A 17,347-nucleotide genomic window follows, 5' to 3' on the forward strand; every position below is an offset into this window, starting at 1 on the left:
GACTGATGTTGGAGCCCTGTGTGTAATGTTGTATGTTCTCAATGAAACATCAAAGTTTTGGGATTGCTTGCTAGCATTATCTTGCAGTCCACACGTGTCTCTTATGTGTGACTGCCATCTACTGGTCACACTTGTCATTACACCATGTACCAAATAAAATTGCTTTGAAGACGGTAAGCACAACCAGAATTAATCTATACATTAGGCGTACAGGGTTATAAAGCGTTATAAAGCCTTATAGTCCGAAAAATACAGTATACAAAAGTGCAACATCCATTCATCCATTTTCTACCGCTTGTCCCTTTCGGGGTCGCCATCTCTTTTTCATTGCTAAATATTTGCGTCCAATTTAGTCACTGCAGGATTTTGCGCATGTGCACGGATTATGATGCCATAATGCTTACGTTTTTGCACATTTACAGTCCCAGTCCTTGTGAGAACATCCTCCTTTTGTTGCAAGCCCCTAAAGTATACTGTATTTTCCGAGCTATAGACCACCAGACTAAACAATTGCAGATACATACCGGTATGAAAATCTTTGTAAATGTTTTGTTATTTATTTTATTTGGTGAATTTACGAAACTGAAACAACACAATGAGAATGCAATTGTAAGTTAATAATACTAACACAGACGCTTGTAAACGTGTTAGCATATTAACTAATGCTAACGACGCTAGCTTGATTACATTACAATAGCTCCTACAAATATGCATGAGGACACTCTTACAGACACAGGGGACGATTCAGTAAGTATGAATTGTTTTAGGTATATTGTAAAACTTACAAACGTTGCTTGGAGTGATGAATGACGAATCCTTTCGAGCAGAAACGCTACGGACATATACTTCCAGTTCAAGGAACCCTACAGGAAGTACATTCTTAACCCACAGCACCTGCACTGAGTAAACTCGTCCATAGCATAAACAATAACACACCTTTTCAGTGTCTCTGTCGATGTTCTATGAAAACTATTTGTTGAATACAACACATAATGGCCGTCAGCGAAGAAAAATCCATAAAATAGCTGCACCGTTTTATAAGACGCAGGGTTGAAAACCTGGGAAAAAAGAAGTGGCTTATAGTCCGAAAAATACTGTAACCTTTAATTTTTCTCTATATTTAACTATTTGGCAGCCGCAGTACTGTATTTGTATTTAAATGTTATAAGATATGTTATGCCTGCATTGCTCATCACATCTGTGTTGTGTTTTTTTTCCCTAGTCAACACTGGTAAGTTCAGTCATCCATCCCTCATCCACCATAAACCAGCAGCAGTATGTAATCCAAGTTTACAGTATGTGCAGTTTAGTTCTGTATGGAAAAAGGTAAATCATGTTAAAATTTGATCACTGTGAGGTTTTTGAAGAATTATACTTTTTTTAGGCTGTTTGGCATAATTTAGACCTTTCCCCCCTTCCGCAGTGCCACCAGCATTTGCCTTACGACCCAAGAACCAGGTGGCAGCATTAGGCAGGACAGTCACCTTCCAATGTGAAGCCAGCGGTAACCCGCAGCCTGCTATCTTCTGGCAAAGGGAGGGCAGCGAGGTGAGACTCACCTTCAACCTCTCCATCTTCCCAATAATGACCATCTGAGTGTAAATAACCGGTTTATTCTAACTCTCCCTGCAGAGTCTGTTGTTCTCCGCACCGCAACCCTTCAGCCGTGTGTCTGTCTCCCAGATGGGCAGTTTGACCATCACCGATGTTCAGCATTCTGATGGTGGCCTCTACAGCTGCCAGGCTCTCAACATCGCTGGCAGTGTTATTACCAAAGCCCTGCTGGAGGTGACAGACAGTAAGTGATGGACGCAGATATGGTTTAGTCCATACTAAAATACACTCTGCTAGTTGCAGATTCCATGTGTTGACTTAAGAAATATTATAAGTAATATTGTCTTTGTCACGAGCGTGCACAGAGGTGAAACTCAAGTAAAAGTCCAATCATGTCAGCAATTCAACTTCAAATGTGAAACTAATATGTTATATAAACTCATTACAAAGTGAAATATGTCAAGGTTTGCTTATAATTTTGTTCATCATAGTTTACAGTTTTCGAAAACCCAACATTTTTTGAAATTTTTCAATTTGAGGTTTTCATAAGCTGTAAGCCATAGTGATCAATATCATATCAAGATAAGTCCTGACATATATTGATTTGCATGTCATGAGCCTATGTTATATATTTGTTTCACCTCGTAAATCTGATTGCTGGTATACAATATTTAAATTTTTTGAGTTTCACCTGTGGTTGCAGTAGTTTTGAGAGGCAGGAGATGGGGTGCAGGAATTTTTTTTTATTTGATTGCCTTAAGAGGAGCAAAATCAGGCAAAGCAAAACAAACACACATCTGTGCAAAAGCAATGAACAGCTACAACACACTAAGGTGTGCACAGAATGACTTGTAGCGCTGGATTATAAAGCATGGCGATGGTTAACTGTTGCGTGTCCTAATCATAAAACGGAGTCAGGTGGGTCAATCAATGTCAGGGGCAGGAGGCAGGGGTCGATCACATGAAAACTATCCCAGCATTCTAAAATTGACAACATTTTTACTGGCACTCAAAATTGTGGTGATGTTTCAATACAATATCATGAAATAACTAGCACCAACCTAAATTACTTGTGAAATCATACTTGTCACATGTTTATATTTGGTTCCCTTTGATCCAGAACACATTTTACAATTTACCTTTAAGCTAGTAATACAACAAATTACACCCTGATCTGATCTTACAATAGCCGTTGGTAGCCGTACCAGCAACTTGAGGGTTCCAGGTTCGATCCCTGCTTTCGCCATCCTAGTCACTGCCGTTGTGTCCTTGGGCAAGACACTTTACCCACCTGCTCCCAGTGCCACCCACACTGGTTTAAATGTAACTTAGATATTGGGTTTCACTATGTAAAGCGCTCTGAGTCACTAGAGATAAAGCGCTATATAAATATAATTCACTTCACTTCACTTCACTTCACTTCACTTCACTTCACATCATTGTAATCATATAAAAATATAATTTACACATACATTTTTGCTTTGATGTACATATTGATTGATATTTGTGTATAATAGGACAATTCATATATTAATACCTAACACAAAAAAACAGATGAAACACATTTGTATAACAGAACTGTACACTGTAAAACAGTAGTTGCACATGCATACGCAAAAAAACCCCAGCAAAAACATGAACAAACCCAAAGCTCAACACAATTTAAATATGCCAAATGCGCTTGCACCAGTGATTACACACAACCAGAAATATCTACAGGCTCTCAATTAAATGACCCGTGTGCTTCTGTGTGCATGTCTGTCTGCGTTTGTACATATTTTCAATTACCAAGAGAAACTGCTTCAGGCTTCAGTAGCTATTTACTGCTCATAGAATACATCCTTCAGTGTTCGTATAATTTATTAAAAAGAACTACTCTATGAAATCCGGTAATGGTAATAGGAATAAAAAAAATGTGTGGTGTCTTTTTTTTTCTTTTTCCTGTGACTATTAGCACTCTACTCTCTCTCTCTCTCCATCTTACCACATCAATTCCATCAACATTTGGAGAACTGCATTTGTATGGAAATAACCAGTCGGTATTACCTCTGGCGGTTTTCGAGGCATGTTTCCATCTACTTTTTTGGTTTGTCTTTTTATTCAGAGCCCCTGTCCCATTTCGCCGGGCTTTAAAATGTAAGATGGAGAGTGAAGAGGGCTCTGTTATCTTCGTCCGGTTGTTGTGCTTGGAGCTGCCTCCATCAGTACCTACTGTCGAATGAATGATTAGTTGCTCTGCTGGAGGCGATAAGTTGATTTCTTTTTCCTTTACTGACTGCACAGTCGCCTATTGTTCTCTCTATTGCAACTTTTCTTTCAATATCTTTCACATCATATCGGTTTTTCATTTTGTGGCGGTATTATATTTTGACAATTTTTCCCCTTATTACTTTACCTTTTAGAATAATCACTTAAATTGTTTTTTAAGCTCCAAAAACATGCACCTGGGGATAGGTTGACTGGCAACACTAAATTGGCCCTAGTGTGTGAATGTGAGTGTGAATGTTGTCTGTCTATCTGTGTTGGCCCTGTGATGAGGTGGCAACTTGTCCAGGGTGTACCCCGCCTTCTGCCCGTGTGCAGCTGGGACAGGCTGCAGCACCCCCCGCAACCCCATTAGGGACAAGCGGTAGAAAATGGATGGGTGGATGGGCTATTGTGTACTATGTAGAGTATATCAAACAGTATTACTGTCGAATGTAAAAATAAAATTATTATATGCCCAAATGTGGAATAGCCATTTAATTAGAGGTATGAAACAATATGGGAAGCACATTTATCCAACTTCATAATAGGGCTGTTAAGTGATTAATGTTTGATCAGATTAATCACATTCTAATTCTGTGATTAATCATGGTTAATCACAGGTTACTATTTGCTTGCATACATATTTTTGTATTAAAAAAATACCTTAATATTTGGATGCAAATGCATTTTTTTCTAACAGTTGTACTGAACTGCAAGTCATTGATTTGCTCAAAACTCGGTGACAGTAAGTACAGTAAGAATTAATTGTGTTTCTTTGTTTTTTTTTTTGTCTTAAGTAGAAACATTTCCTGCTTAACTTAATACAAATAAACATATTTCTTTAACAGGGGTATGTCCTGCTTAACTTAAAACAGAATAAATTCAGTGTGCAGGTCTCCAACTTTCATCACTATAAAAACTACTTTGACAAAAAAGAGAGGTGAAATATTTGTTTCACTAATATGACTGGCAACATTTCAATTGTGCCTTATTTATGAAGGAGATCTCCTCTTACTGAAGTTATTGTATTTATGCTATGTTGTGTAATTTGTCATTAAATAAAAACATCACACACAATCATAGCTCATTAAAGTGGAATAAATGACACGCCACTAAGAGTTCTAAGACACATACCTCTCTTCTCCTACCGAAAGGTGCAAACTGAATGTGTAATATCCTCATTGAATGATGACGTGTGATCAACCTCAGACCAACTGCACTCAGTAACAAAACAAACACGCTCACATAAATATTGAGCTTATTGCAAACATAGACGGAGCAACACTACTATTTTAACTTTTATACGCTTACTTTAGTTATCTGCTGCATTGACAAGATGCCCGCTTGGTGCGTATGACGTCACAATTTACCATTTTCTTTTATAGGGCGTACCTACATGAAACATGAAAACAAAAGAATCGGCTCTGTTGGCCACTTGAATGTGTACTTTTGTTTCTAAATACAGGATGATTCCATGTTTCAAGGGACGTTTGGCAACCTTATTCAAGTAACATTTGTGCTAGCAGCGCCCTCCTCATGTTCATGTTTCACTTTAAGATGCTATTATAAATTTGATTTGCACCGATGATAAGAAACTTTGGCACTGCAATACTAACTACTTACCTCAGTTTTATCTAAAGTTCCATTGAGGTTTATTTTGAAGCAAAAGTGGGGGCAGAGCACATCGCTGTAACTATCACTGGTGTGTGACGTGATCACTGCCTGTGCAATGCGTGCTGCCTTCAGGCGCTGGTCAAAACATACACTTTGAATAATTATTAGGGCTGCGAATCTTTGGGTGTCCCACGATTCGATTCAATATCGATTCTTGGGGTCACGGTTCGATTCAAAATCGATTTTTTTCTATTCAATGCGATTCTCGATTCAAAAACGAGATTTTCCCGATTCAAAATGATTCTCTATTCATTCAATAAATAGGATTTCAGCAGGATCTACCCCAGTCTGCTGACATGCAAGCACATTGGTAGATTTTTGTAAAAAGCTTTTATAATTGTAAAGGACAATGTTTTATCAACTGATTGCAATAATGTAAATTTGTTTTAACTATTAAATGAACCAAAAATATGACGTATTTTATCTTTGTGAAAATATTGGACAGAGTGTGTTGTCAAGCTTATGAGATGCGATGCAAGTGTAGGCCACTGTGACACTGTTGTTGTTGTTGTTTTTTTATATAAATGTCTAATGATAATGTCAATGAGGGATTTAATCACTGCTATGTTGAAATTGTTACTAATATTGATACTGTTGTTGATAATATTCATTTTTGTTTCACTACTTTTGGATTGTTCTTTGTCGTGTTTGTGTCTCCTCTCAATTGCTCTGTTTATTGCAGTTCTGAGTGTTGCTGGGTTGGGTTTGGTTTTGGAATTGGATTGCATTGTTATGGTATTGCTGTGTATTGTTTTGTTGGCTTGATTAATAAAAATAAAAAAAATATTTAAAAAATAAAAAATAAAATAAAAATAAATAGGAAAATCGTTTTTTTTTAAATGAGAATTAATTCTGAATCGCACAACATGAGAATCGCGATTCAAATTCGAATCGATTTTTTCCCACACCCCTAATCATTATCATTCATTTATGGTAACGTAATATATATAGCAATTAAATAATGGACAAGTGACCATGCCAGAATCAAAATGACTTAACTCAAAAGACCCTGTTTCGAAATATGTATATAAACACAGGGCCAGACGTTGAACAAGCAATAGTCATTGCAACCTTGCCAAAGGCACTTTCAAAATCAAAGCATGTGTACCTCCATGGTATATTTTTGGGGTAGAAAACATTTTTCTTTCTCCAATATTGGGGGACACACATCTCCACTGTCCCCAGTTCCTACGCCCATGGTTTGAGGTAAACACCATGGTGACAGGGATCATTTTGTAATTATATTTATATGAATCCTTTTTTTTTTTTTGCTTCCTTGCTTCTGTTTCTTTCAGCTGGTTCAGAACAGCCTCCCCCTGTAATTAGACAGGGCCCAGTGAATCAGACTGTTCCTGTGGACAGCACTGTGGTGTTGAGTTGCCACACAGCTGGCACGCCACCTCCTACGGTCCACTGGAAGAAGGATGGCGCCGTGTTGTCACCGGCGGACTCTCGAATGTCCATAGCAGAAACCGGGTCACTGGAGATTCGCTACACAAAGGTAGAGGATCAAGTGATGCATCGTTTGGTGATAACATTGCTTATCCTAAGGAAGTACCGTAATATCTGACTTTTGCTATGTGTATCTTTTTCAGCTCGAAGATACAGGTTTCTATACTTGTGTTGCTTCTAGTCCCAATGGAGAGGCATCCTGGACAGCATACTTACAAGTAGAGGGTATGTACATGTTGCTTAGGTTCTAATTTATATACCTTTTAGTTGATATAGCTACAGTATATACAAGCTTTGTCCAAACGCTTGTTTTCTCTCAGTTTGAACCAAATCTTGGTTTTCTACGACGAAGACTGGAATGCAAAGCAAAGCATTTTTTCCTTTAGGAAATAAAGCAAATCCAATGAATCAATTCCAAACCCTAAAACATATTAAAACAAAACCCTGAAAATCACCACCTTTGTACTTCGCAACAAGTTCTTGTTCAAGTTCAATAGCGTTTCATGCTACCTTATTTACATAATTAATGTATTAATTGCATTTGTCTGTCTCAGAGTTTGGGGTCATTGTCCAGACCAGTCTACCTTCGGGCCCCAACATGATTCCTGGTGCTCCAACTAAACCGGTTGTTACGGACATCAGCCCCAATTCTGTCATTCTTTCATGGAAATCCAGCCCCAACGGCGGTTCGACACCAACTTCATACCTCATCGAGGCTTTCAGGTAAGACGTGCATATAAATGTAAATCCATATTACATCGTCTGTGCCACCTGAGATGAAGCTTATCTCTCCTGCAGTCATACACTAGGAAGCAGATGGGTGACCCTGGCAGACCATGTGAAGATGCAGACCTTCGTCTTGAAGAACCTGAAGCCTGGAACTGTCTACCTTTTTATGATCAGGGCAGTCAATGACTACGGCCTAAGTGACCCCAGTACCATCTCGGATTCAGTCCGAACACCCGGTCAGTGGAACATTTTTGTGCGATATTTTTCTGCGGTATATTTCTTAGTTTGCAGCATTATGAAAATTAAACCAACTACACCGATCTCCACGAGTACATTTTGGTTCAATTCCGAATACTGCAACATATGCCAGGCTAGGAACGTACTGATCAACATTTTTGGGGCCTCTGATCCCGATCCAATTTTTTTGGTGTGACATCCGATTTTGAGTCCCGTTTCGATACTTTGACAATAGAGAATGGAAATTAAAATGTTTAAGGCAAGTAACCAAAGTAAAGACAATATCACATTTTTTTTATGAAGATTGTCTCATTTCATCTAGTATTTGCTAGTATTGTTATAAATCTGATGATGTGTTATTGAATGCCGCATACATTTTTTTTAACCAACCAAATTGGCTAGTTCCCAATGACTAAACAAAAGCAAAAACTTATCTTGGCTTCCATTTAAATCCTTTGGGTTTTGCCTTCCTGTATCCAAATACTTACTCCCTGAGTTTGTAAACAATGACAAAAACAATAGAAAAAATATTCTGTAAAAATGACAAGAAAAATTAAAATATTGAACTAGTCACTTTAGTATTAGTATTAGTCAGAGGTGGGACCAAGTCATTGCTTGCAAGTAAGTCTCAAGTCTTTGCCCTCAAGTCTCGAGTCAAGTCCCGAGTCAAGACAGGCAAGTCCCGAGTCAAGTCCAAAGTCAAGACTAGAAAGTCTCAAGTCAAGTCCCAAGTCCTGCATTTTGAGTTTCGAGTCCTTTCAAGTCCTTTTAACCACAGACTAATATTTTTACACAGATTGTGTATGCTTTTAAAACGCTGTATTTATTTATTAAAACAAGTGCATTTGAAATTGCAGGGAAAAAAATAGTGCTGACATTGCAATTCATAATAGCACTATTAACCAGTCATTTTAATAGTTTAAACAATTTTAAACATTTAACTCATTCCTTTACAGAATAAACACATTTGCAAAAACAAACATTAACATACTATTGGTTGTATTTTATGAAAATAATATAACCACAGAGTTGAGAAGGAGCAAAGATCTTCAATATTTGTATGTGAAAATCACAAAGAAATCTTCCGGGGGAGATGACCCCCCTACAAGGGTTTGGTTTACAAACTTTCAGCCCCACCTAAAACAAAATTCACCAGCCGCCATTGATTATGATGCATTCTCATTTTAGGCAAAATACAAGACAATACTTTCTTAACAGTATAATTGTAACCAGGAATAAGTCTTCACGTAACAATATTCAAATACTAACATTGTTGGGTAAGACAGCATTTGGTTTTATTCTGAATCCAGTGAAACAGATTGGTGGTTTTAGCTGATATAAAGACTTTCAGGTGTTTATATATGTTTATGTTTAAGTATTTGGCAGACGCTTTTATTCAAAGCGACATACATAAAAAATACATATAAAACAATCACTGTAAACATTATCATTTAAGGGAAGAATGTAATAGAAAATATCAATACAAAGTGTCAAGACAGAATAAACTCTCTGCTGCTGCAGTCTATAGGTCCCTAAAATATATAGATATCTAATGTATTCATACATTGTTTATGTAGGATATATGCATGTATATATAACCTAATCATATTGTTTCTTCAACTTAAAAATAGCTGACCGTTTTTTTCCCCCTTCTCTGGGATTATATTCCCAGTTTTGATCTCGGACGTCTGGCCATTTATATCTTATAAGAATATTATATTACTGTTAAGCAAACTATGAATAATAAAAACGCCAAAGCATGTGTCCGTTATCATGGCTACACGTTTGACAAAAAAAGCGCGTGAAAATGAGTGGTATTCAGTGAGGTAAAATGAATTAAATTCGCTGACAGTTCATTGCTCCTGCCAAATGAATTGCACTGAGTGGAGCGGATCACCACTCCAAGATGGCGGCGCCGCGTCTCGTCTGTGCCAATAGGCAGTAGCGCTCAATGCTGCGTACCCTTATAAGATGTCTATGGTTATAACGTTAGCAGTGAGTTTACAGCCTCACTGATTTAACTACACAGCAAATAAAAGTCATGTTACTTAGCCAATAAACGTTATCTTACATTCAAAACTTACCCTTCTTTGTGGAACTTCAAATGTCGAACGAAGTTGGAAGTTGTTGCGTCTCCGTCTGTAATATTCGAACTGCGTGATTTGCATACGGCAATTCGTTTTTTGTTGACCAAGTCGTAGTTTTTATACCCGAACGAAACCAACTTTGGCATAATTGTTTCTCACTGCCGCGTTGTTTGACAACTCATGTTCGGTGGTTGTCCTGCAATTTGATTGGATGAGAGCTGTGGGATGAAAACAACGTAGATCTAATTTGATTGGCTGTTGTACTGACAGCACACCAGCTGACAAGCAGCACACACGCTTATAGACACAGACGTATAAAATGAAAGATACGGAGCGCTCCCAAATAACTTTTTAAGGTTTGGGTTTTGGGGAAAGTAGCAAGTTATGTCAAGTCAAAAGGCTCAAGTCCAAGTGAAGTCACAAGTCATTGATGTTAAAGTCTAAGTCGAGTTGCAAGTCTCTTTACATTTTGTCAAGTCGAGTCTAAAGTCATCAAATTCATGACTCGAGTCTGACTCGAGTCCAAGTCATGTGACTCGAGTCCACACCTCTGGTATTAGTGTTACTAAATATCAATAGTATCAACATCTGTATCAATCACCTCTACTTTACATTGAATCTTTAGCGGTTAGCTTCTTCTGTTATACTGCTCAGTCTGTGTGTGCATCATGATTAGCCTTTTCTTTTCCTCTAGTCCTCTTGTATCAATGTTATTTTGAAAAAACTATTTTTCGCCATAGTGGCAAGGATTTGTATGTTAGAAGCAGCTTTGTGTTACACCCCTGTAGAGGGGGGAATATTGAACAGAAACACGGACACGATGTTCACTCATTCAAGTCCAGTCTGTAATGGCAATTTTCCAAAAACATACACTTTTAAACAATACTTTTTAAACATTGCACCTTTTTAAACATTTCTCTTTTTTTTAAGCATTACATTTCTCTATTCAAAACATGAAAGAAGTAGAAAAATAAAGCATTGTGCTGGAAATTTAATCTGTAAAAATATATAATATTTGTATCATATTTTTATCAATAGCTAATCAGATCAGAACTGACACTCCTTTAGTGTAAACACAAATAGAAATGCATAATTATCATCACCAAATATAACTGATAAAGCATTGACTTTTAACTTTTCATTTTCCTGTACAAAATAACAACAGCAGAGCAAAATCTTTCATCTCAAAATCTACTCTCATGAAAACGACTACACAACATAAAAAAAATACATCTCTGCATCAAACTACTCTCAACACGCACGCGCACATGCACGCGCACATGCACGCACACACACGCGGATGCACGCACACGCAGTCACACGCGGTCATCCACACGCTGGCAGCTTTAAAGCATGTAGGTATATACCTTACAGACAGAGAGCAAAAATACATTGCAAAGTGTTGAATAACCACATTTCTTTACCTGTAGAGGGGGGAATATTGAACAGAAACACGGACACGATGTTCACTCATTCAAGTCCAGTCTGTAATGGCTGAATGAAAGAACGTGTCTCCCCAGGCAAAAGTAGTTGAAACCCGATCAGTAACTAAAACAACAATTAAGCATTTTTAAAACGCAGGTACTAAAGAAAAACAACATAAAACCAGGAAGTATTTTCCAAACAAGCATTAGAATGTTTTTGACACAGATTACTATTTTTTTAATTTGTCTTTTTAGACTCTTTTGCACCAGGCAACAGTAATAGATGGCAGATCACCTTATCACAGCTTGGTTTGTCTTCATACCCTTTTTTAAACTTTGTAAAGTAATTAGTTATGATGTTCTTTCTCCCTTTTTTTCTTACTTTTACCAGATACTATAATAAATTAAAGCTTTGTTTTTCTTCCTTCTCGTTTACTGTCTGCATGTTCATATTTACAGCAATTTTATAACTACTACACACTCCCCCTCAATATAGATGTCGTCCTCGACATTCATCGAGTAAGGCAGTCACATAGTATACAATTCAGATTCTCAGCAGTTCGTGCATAGACAGTCGGCCCACCCAAAGTCCTTGCGCTTAACCGGTAACGTCTATTCTAAATCGCAGCTGTTTCAACAGTCCAGGACGAGTGTGCGTGTGTATTAACACTGCTTTCGCAAAAGTCCATGAGTGTAGCAGGATGTGTGTGTTTGTGTGCACTCTGCTTTCGCAACGGTCCATGAGTGTAGTGGGATGTGTGTATGTTTGTGAGCACTCTGTTTTCGCAAAAGTCCATGAGTGTAGTGGGATGTGTGTATGTTTGTGAGCACTCTGTTTTCGCAAAAGTCCATGTGAGTGTGAATGTGCGTGTCAAAGAGTCCATGAATGTATGTGTATGTATATGGGTGTGATGTGTTCAGTTTCACAAGAGTCCATGTGAGTGGTTACCCGTACAGAAGCACAGGTTGGTAGGTGGGGGCCTGAACATAATCTGGCCACCGGGTCCCTGGTTGATAGGCTCCGTAATGTTGCATTGGGTACATGGATCTGGCTGGGACATCCATATTGTAGCAGGCTGGATTACCAAACTCATCATAGGTGAATAACTTTGGTGGTCGTCGTTCCCTCTTTGAGCGTTCTTGTGCTTGTCTGTTGTCACTGTGGCTTTCATGTGCAGGGAGTGACAGAGGTGGCAGCACAGGGTCATTTCCAAGAATTCCAAGTCTCTCAGGTGCCTCATCGCTATTCAGCAAATCAATCCTGCTGTGATCCTCCTCCGGCTGTAGCAGTCTTTCCTGTTCCTCTCCTTGTTTGTCATGTGTTCTTGTAGGTTCAGTGCCTACCGACTGGCCAGTATGCTCCTCTTCATTACATGTCTGCGGCTGTGCATCTTGAGGAGGTTGTGGAGGTAGGTAATAAAACCAGTCATCCTCTGAGTCCTCATCACTGTCATCCTCTTGCTGAGTATTGATCGTCCCCTCATTTGTCGTTTTTTTTCTCTGCGGTCTAGCAACTTTTAGGGGAACTTCCAAGGGCAGGTGATCGCACGGGAGCAAGAGATTGCGGTGTAATATCCTGTTATCTCTCCCTTTTCCTTGTTCCGGTACAACTTCGTAAACTGGAGCATCCTTATTCACCCTACGAACAACCTTGTGGATAATTTCCTCCCAATGGCTGCGTAGCTTGCCAGTTCCTCCTCTTGGGGTCAAGTTCCTGACCAGAACACGGTCTCCTGGTTCCAACTCTGAGCTCCTCACTTTGCGATCATGGTTTCTTTTTCCTCTTTCAGCTGACTTTTTTGCATTGTTCTTTGTAATTTCGTAGGCTTCCTGCATCCCTTTTCGCCACTTCCGCATGTACTCTCTGTGGTCAGGTGTACCTGTTGCTGGTGTCAGTCGGAAGAGTATGTCGACAGGTAGTCTTGGCGTCCTCCCAAAAAGAAGATAAAATGGAGAAAAGCCAGTGACTTCACATCTTGTACTATTATATGCAAAAACCAACTTATTCAATGAGTCTTTCCAGCTTGATTTCTCTTTTTCTGTCAGTGTTCTCAGCATCTGTATGAGTGTACGATTAAAACGTTCGACTTGTCCATTTCCTTCAGGGTGGTAGGGCGTTGTTCGCGAACCTAACACTCCAGAGGTCTTTTTCAGCTGTGCTATGAGCTGGTTTTGAAATTCACCACCTTGATCATGATGGATACGTTGAGGGAATCCAAATTTCAGTGCATAATCATTGAAAAGTTTATCTGCCACTGTTTTTGCTGACTTGTTGGTTGTAGCGTACGCTTGGGCAAATCTTGAGAAATGGTCAATAATTACCAAAATGTACTCATACCCGCCTGCACTCTGGTCAACATGTAGAAAATCAATGGAGACTAACTCAAAGGGCTGAGTTGTGACAATGTTGGTTATGGGTGCCTTAATCTCTCGGCTGGGCTTCTTGTTTTTCAAACATGAACAGCTTCGAGCCACATAGTGTTGAATGTCCTGTTGCATATAGGGCCAAAAGAAGCGTTCTCTTACTAGCGATGTGGTTCGGTCAATCCCTTGGTGCCCCATATCATCATGCAGCTCCTTCAGAACAGTTGCTTTGTACTTTTCTGGCAAAACGAGCTGTGTTCGTGTAGCTGTTTTTCGACGCAGGACGCCGTCATCATCCAAGGTAAGTTTTTCCCATTCACTCATCAGTCTTTTACTCTGTGCACTGAATGATTTTAACTGTTTGTTTTCAGGTCTCTTATTTAACTGACGACACTCCATCACTGGGCCGATATTTTTATCTTCCTTCTGAGCATGACAAATCTTCGCTAGCGAGAGAGGCTGATGTTCTGGCTTGTTGATGTCTTTACACTGAGCAGACAGAGCCATGGACCACACTGTGTTAGAATTTGGGTCCTCAATTGACTGTACGACTGCTTGTACCGAACGAGATGACATTTCCTCAGTACAGTCTTTAAACATTGTCTCAATATCCAATGGCATCCTCGAGAGTGTGTCGGCATCAACGTTTTCTTTTCCTGGCCTGTATCGAATGGTGAGGTGAAAATCCGCTAATTCAGCAACCCACCTGCATCCAGTTGCATTTAGTTTAGCTGTAGACAAGACATATGTGAGCGGATTATTGTCCGTGTACACAGTGCATGATGAACTGATCAAATAGTCCCTGAATTTTTCACACACGGCCCACTTAAGGGCGAGGAACTCTAGTTTTCCAGAATGAAAATGGTAGTTCTTCTCGGATGTGGTGAGGGCTCTGGACGCATATGCTATTACACGCAGTTTTTCTTCCTGTTCCTGATACAAAACTGCACCCAGGCCCAGGTTGGAAGCGTCTGTGTGTAAAACAAAAGGTTTGTTAAAGTCAGGAAAGGCAAGGATTGGTGGTTCAACTAAGTGGTCCAACAGTTCCTCAAGTAAGTGCTGATGTTTTTCTGTCCATACAATGGGCTGGTTGGATGGCGCGCCATTGTGTTTTCTTGTAAGCTGTCTTGTTCTTTTAGCACGTTCGTCAGTCTTTTGTACATCAGCAGGGGTTCTCATGAGGTCATAGAGAGGGGCAGCGATTTGAGAAAAATCCCGAATATACTGACGGTAATAACTCAGGAGACCCATGATAGCTCTTAATTCTCCCACATTGGTTGGTGGCTTGTTTTTTAGGGCTCTGACAGCTATGGTGTCAGCAGGGTCCATTTTGCTACCCTCTGCTGAAATGACCCGCCCAAGATAGCGAACCTCTCGTCGAAACATCTCACATTTGGACGGCTTCAACTTTATACCGTTCTCTCTCAGGCGCCTCAGCACAGTTCTGACATTTTCAACATGGCTTTCAAATGACTGACTGAACACAAGGACATCGTCAAGATATGGTACACAAATGTCATCTCGAACCCCCTCAAGACATTCTTCCATGCACCTCTGGAAGGCAGCCGGTGCATTCATTAGGCCAAAAGGGATTCGAATCCATTCATATAAACCCCAGGGGGTCACAAAAGCAGTGAGGGGGCGACTCTCTTCTGCCATGAACCCCTGGTGGTAGGCTTTCCCCTGGTCTAAGAGTGAAAACCAGGAGTTGCCACCCAGGCCATCCATGATGTCCTGCACCCTGGGGATGGGCTGACGGTCTGGTACAGTCTTACGATTTAACTCACGGAAGTCTATACACAGTCGTAAGCTCCCATCCTTTTTCCGGACACACACAACTGGGGACGCGTAGGGGGAGTTTGATTTGCGCACCCAACCTTGTGTGATGAGATCATGTAGGTAGCTTTTCATTTCCTGATACAGTGGTTTTGGTACAGAGAGGTAGGTCTTGGCCACTGGCTCTGTGTCTTTCAGTGAGATGGTGAGCTGCAGATTCTCAATACAGCCGATGTCGTCATCAGAGTTTGAGAAGGAGCCTGACTCTTCTTTTAACATTTGTTTCACTCTTTCTTTTTCAGGTGAGCTGAGATGATCCAAGTTGACTGGGGGATCCCATTCACCACCAGAAGCTTTTTCATTCCTTACTCCCACATTACTCACTGTTACTGGAGGGGTGGTGCAGGGCCGTTCAAAGACTGTCGCTGGATAAACTGCTTGAACTTGCTGTACCGTCCCAATAACAGTTCTGCCAGTGAGCACGATGTCATGATCTGTTGGGTTTTGCACGTCGACAAGTATGAATGGTTTTGCAGCCTTCCTCAACATCACAACAGTGTCAGTAAACTCAAGGCCCTCTGGCCATTGTGGATTAACACTAGGCTCAAAGATCAGCGTTGTCTCCTTTTGTAAAGGTGCAGTCAAAACTCGACACTCTACTTTTACAGAGGTGTGTCTGGGGATGTGCACTCGCTCTCTGGTCGTCTTAACTGCATACTCCCGAGGTTGCTGCTCAGCAGTAATTTGCTCTAAAAAAACTTCAGCCTGATCCATCCCAAAGCCAGGAAAAGCTGCTTGGACAGTTTTGATTAGCTGCTGTTTATTGGTGGCATTATCCTGCTGCAGTTCAGTAGCAACTATCAGTCCAATCACATTTGAGCCAATGATAGGTTGAGAAAGACTGTTACCTTTAATGATCAGGGTGGGAACAATGACCTCTGCTGTAGGGACTCCTTCTGAAGCTAATTTAAATGTCACCTCTATCCATCCTGTGTATGGCATGTCTCCCCCATTAGCTGCAATGAGGTTTAAAGTTTCATCAGCTTCAAGAAGTTCAGAAATGTCCCTTAATGTTACATGTGGTAAGTGCTCTGTTTTCCATTGTTCACTCACTACAGTCACTTGTGAGCCAGAGTCCCACAGAGCTCTAACCTGCTGACCTTGAATATGGCAGTCAATTAAATATCTCCTTCCAACTAGTGGAGCGACTTTGACCTGTTTTCTCTTTTGTGGTGTAGTTTGGACTGTATTGCATGAGGTTGTTGTACATTGATTCCTGTGGACTTCCCTATGTTCATGTTGACATGTTTTTGAACAGTATAACACACCTTTACATGTTGCACATTGTCTCAGCCTCACATTTCTTCCACGTACACCACACTTTGCACAGACTTGGGGCACGATTGATGAGACGGTCACTCCCTGCCCCGCTGGGGTGACCCTTGCCCATTTAAACCACTCCCTCTGAATGGACCTGATCTTCCCATTCTGCAACCAGCTGCGAAGTGTTCACTACTGCCACACTTGAAGCAGTGAATGCAATCTTCAGTGTTTGTCTGCTGGCAAGCATAACATCTTATTCTACGGCGTGGTGCAGGTGTGGGCGGAGCATATTGATTGCCAAACCTTTGGTTGAGTTGAGGATAGCAGTGTTGTGCTGCGGGGGCAGGAGTGGCCCAGTGTCTCTGTGGTGGGTGATAGTGAACTGGTGCTGACTGATGTGGAGGGCAGTCTGGTGCAGCTGATGGATCTGGGTGCTGTCTGGGGAAGTAAGAAGGCTGCTGCATAGACTCTTTAATGGAA

The 17,347-nt window shown here is 40.3% G+C and overlaps 1 protein-coding gene across 3 annotated transcripts in view; it reads left to right on the forward strand.

The window, feature by feature from the left end:
* LOC133650616 (roundabout homolog 1-like) overlaps positions 1–17,347 on the forward strand; it is a 256,474-nt gene that overhangs the window by 200,369 nt on the left and 38,758 nt on the right. For all 3 annotated transcript variants that reach the window (XM_062048087.1, XM_062048085.1, XM_062048086.1), the window contains exons 7-12: positions 1,424–1,548; positions 1,633–1,798; positions 6,771–6,976; positions 7,071–7,152; positions 7,482–7,650; positions 7,726–7,892. In XM_062048087.1, the coding sequence (XP_061904071.1) occupies positions 1,424–1,548; positions 1,633–1,798; positions 6,771–6,976; positions 7,071–7,152; positions 7,482–7,650; positions 7,726–7,892 (915 nt within the window). The remainder of the gene's footprint in view (positions 1–1,423; positions 1,549–1,632; positions 1,799–6,770; positions 6,977–7,070; positions 7,153–7,481; positions 7,651–7,725; positions 7,893–17,347) is intronic.

Source organism: Entelurus aequoreus, linkage group LG05 (assembly GCF_033978785.1).
Source record: "Entelurus aequoreus isolate RoL-2023_Sb linkage group LG05, RoL_Eaeq_v1.1, whole genome shotgun sequence".
NCBI lineage: Eukaryota > Metazoa > Chordata > Actinopteri > Syngnathiformes > Syngnathidae > Entelurus > Entelurus aequoreus.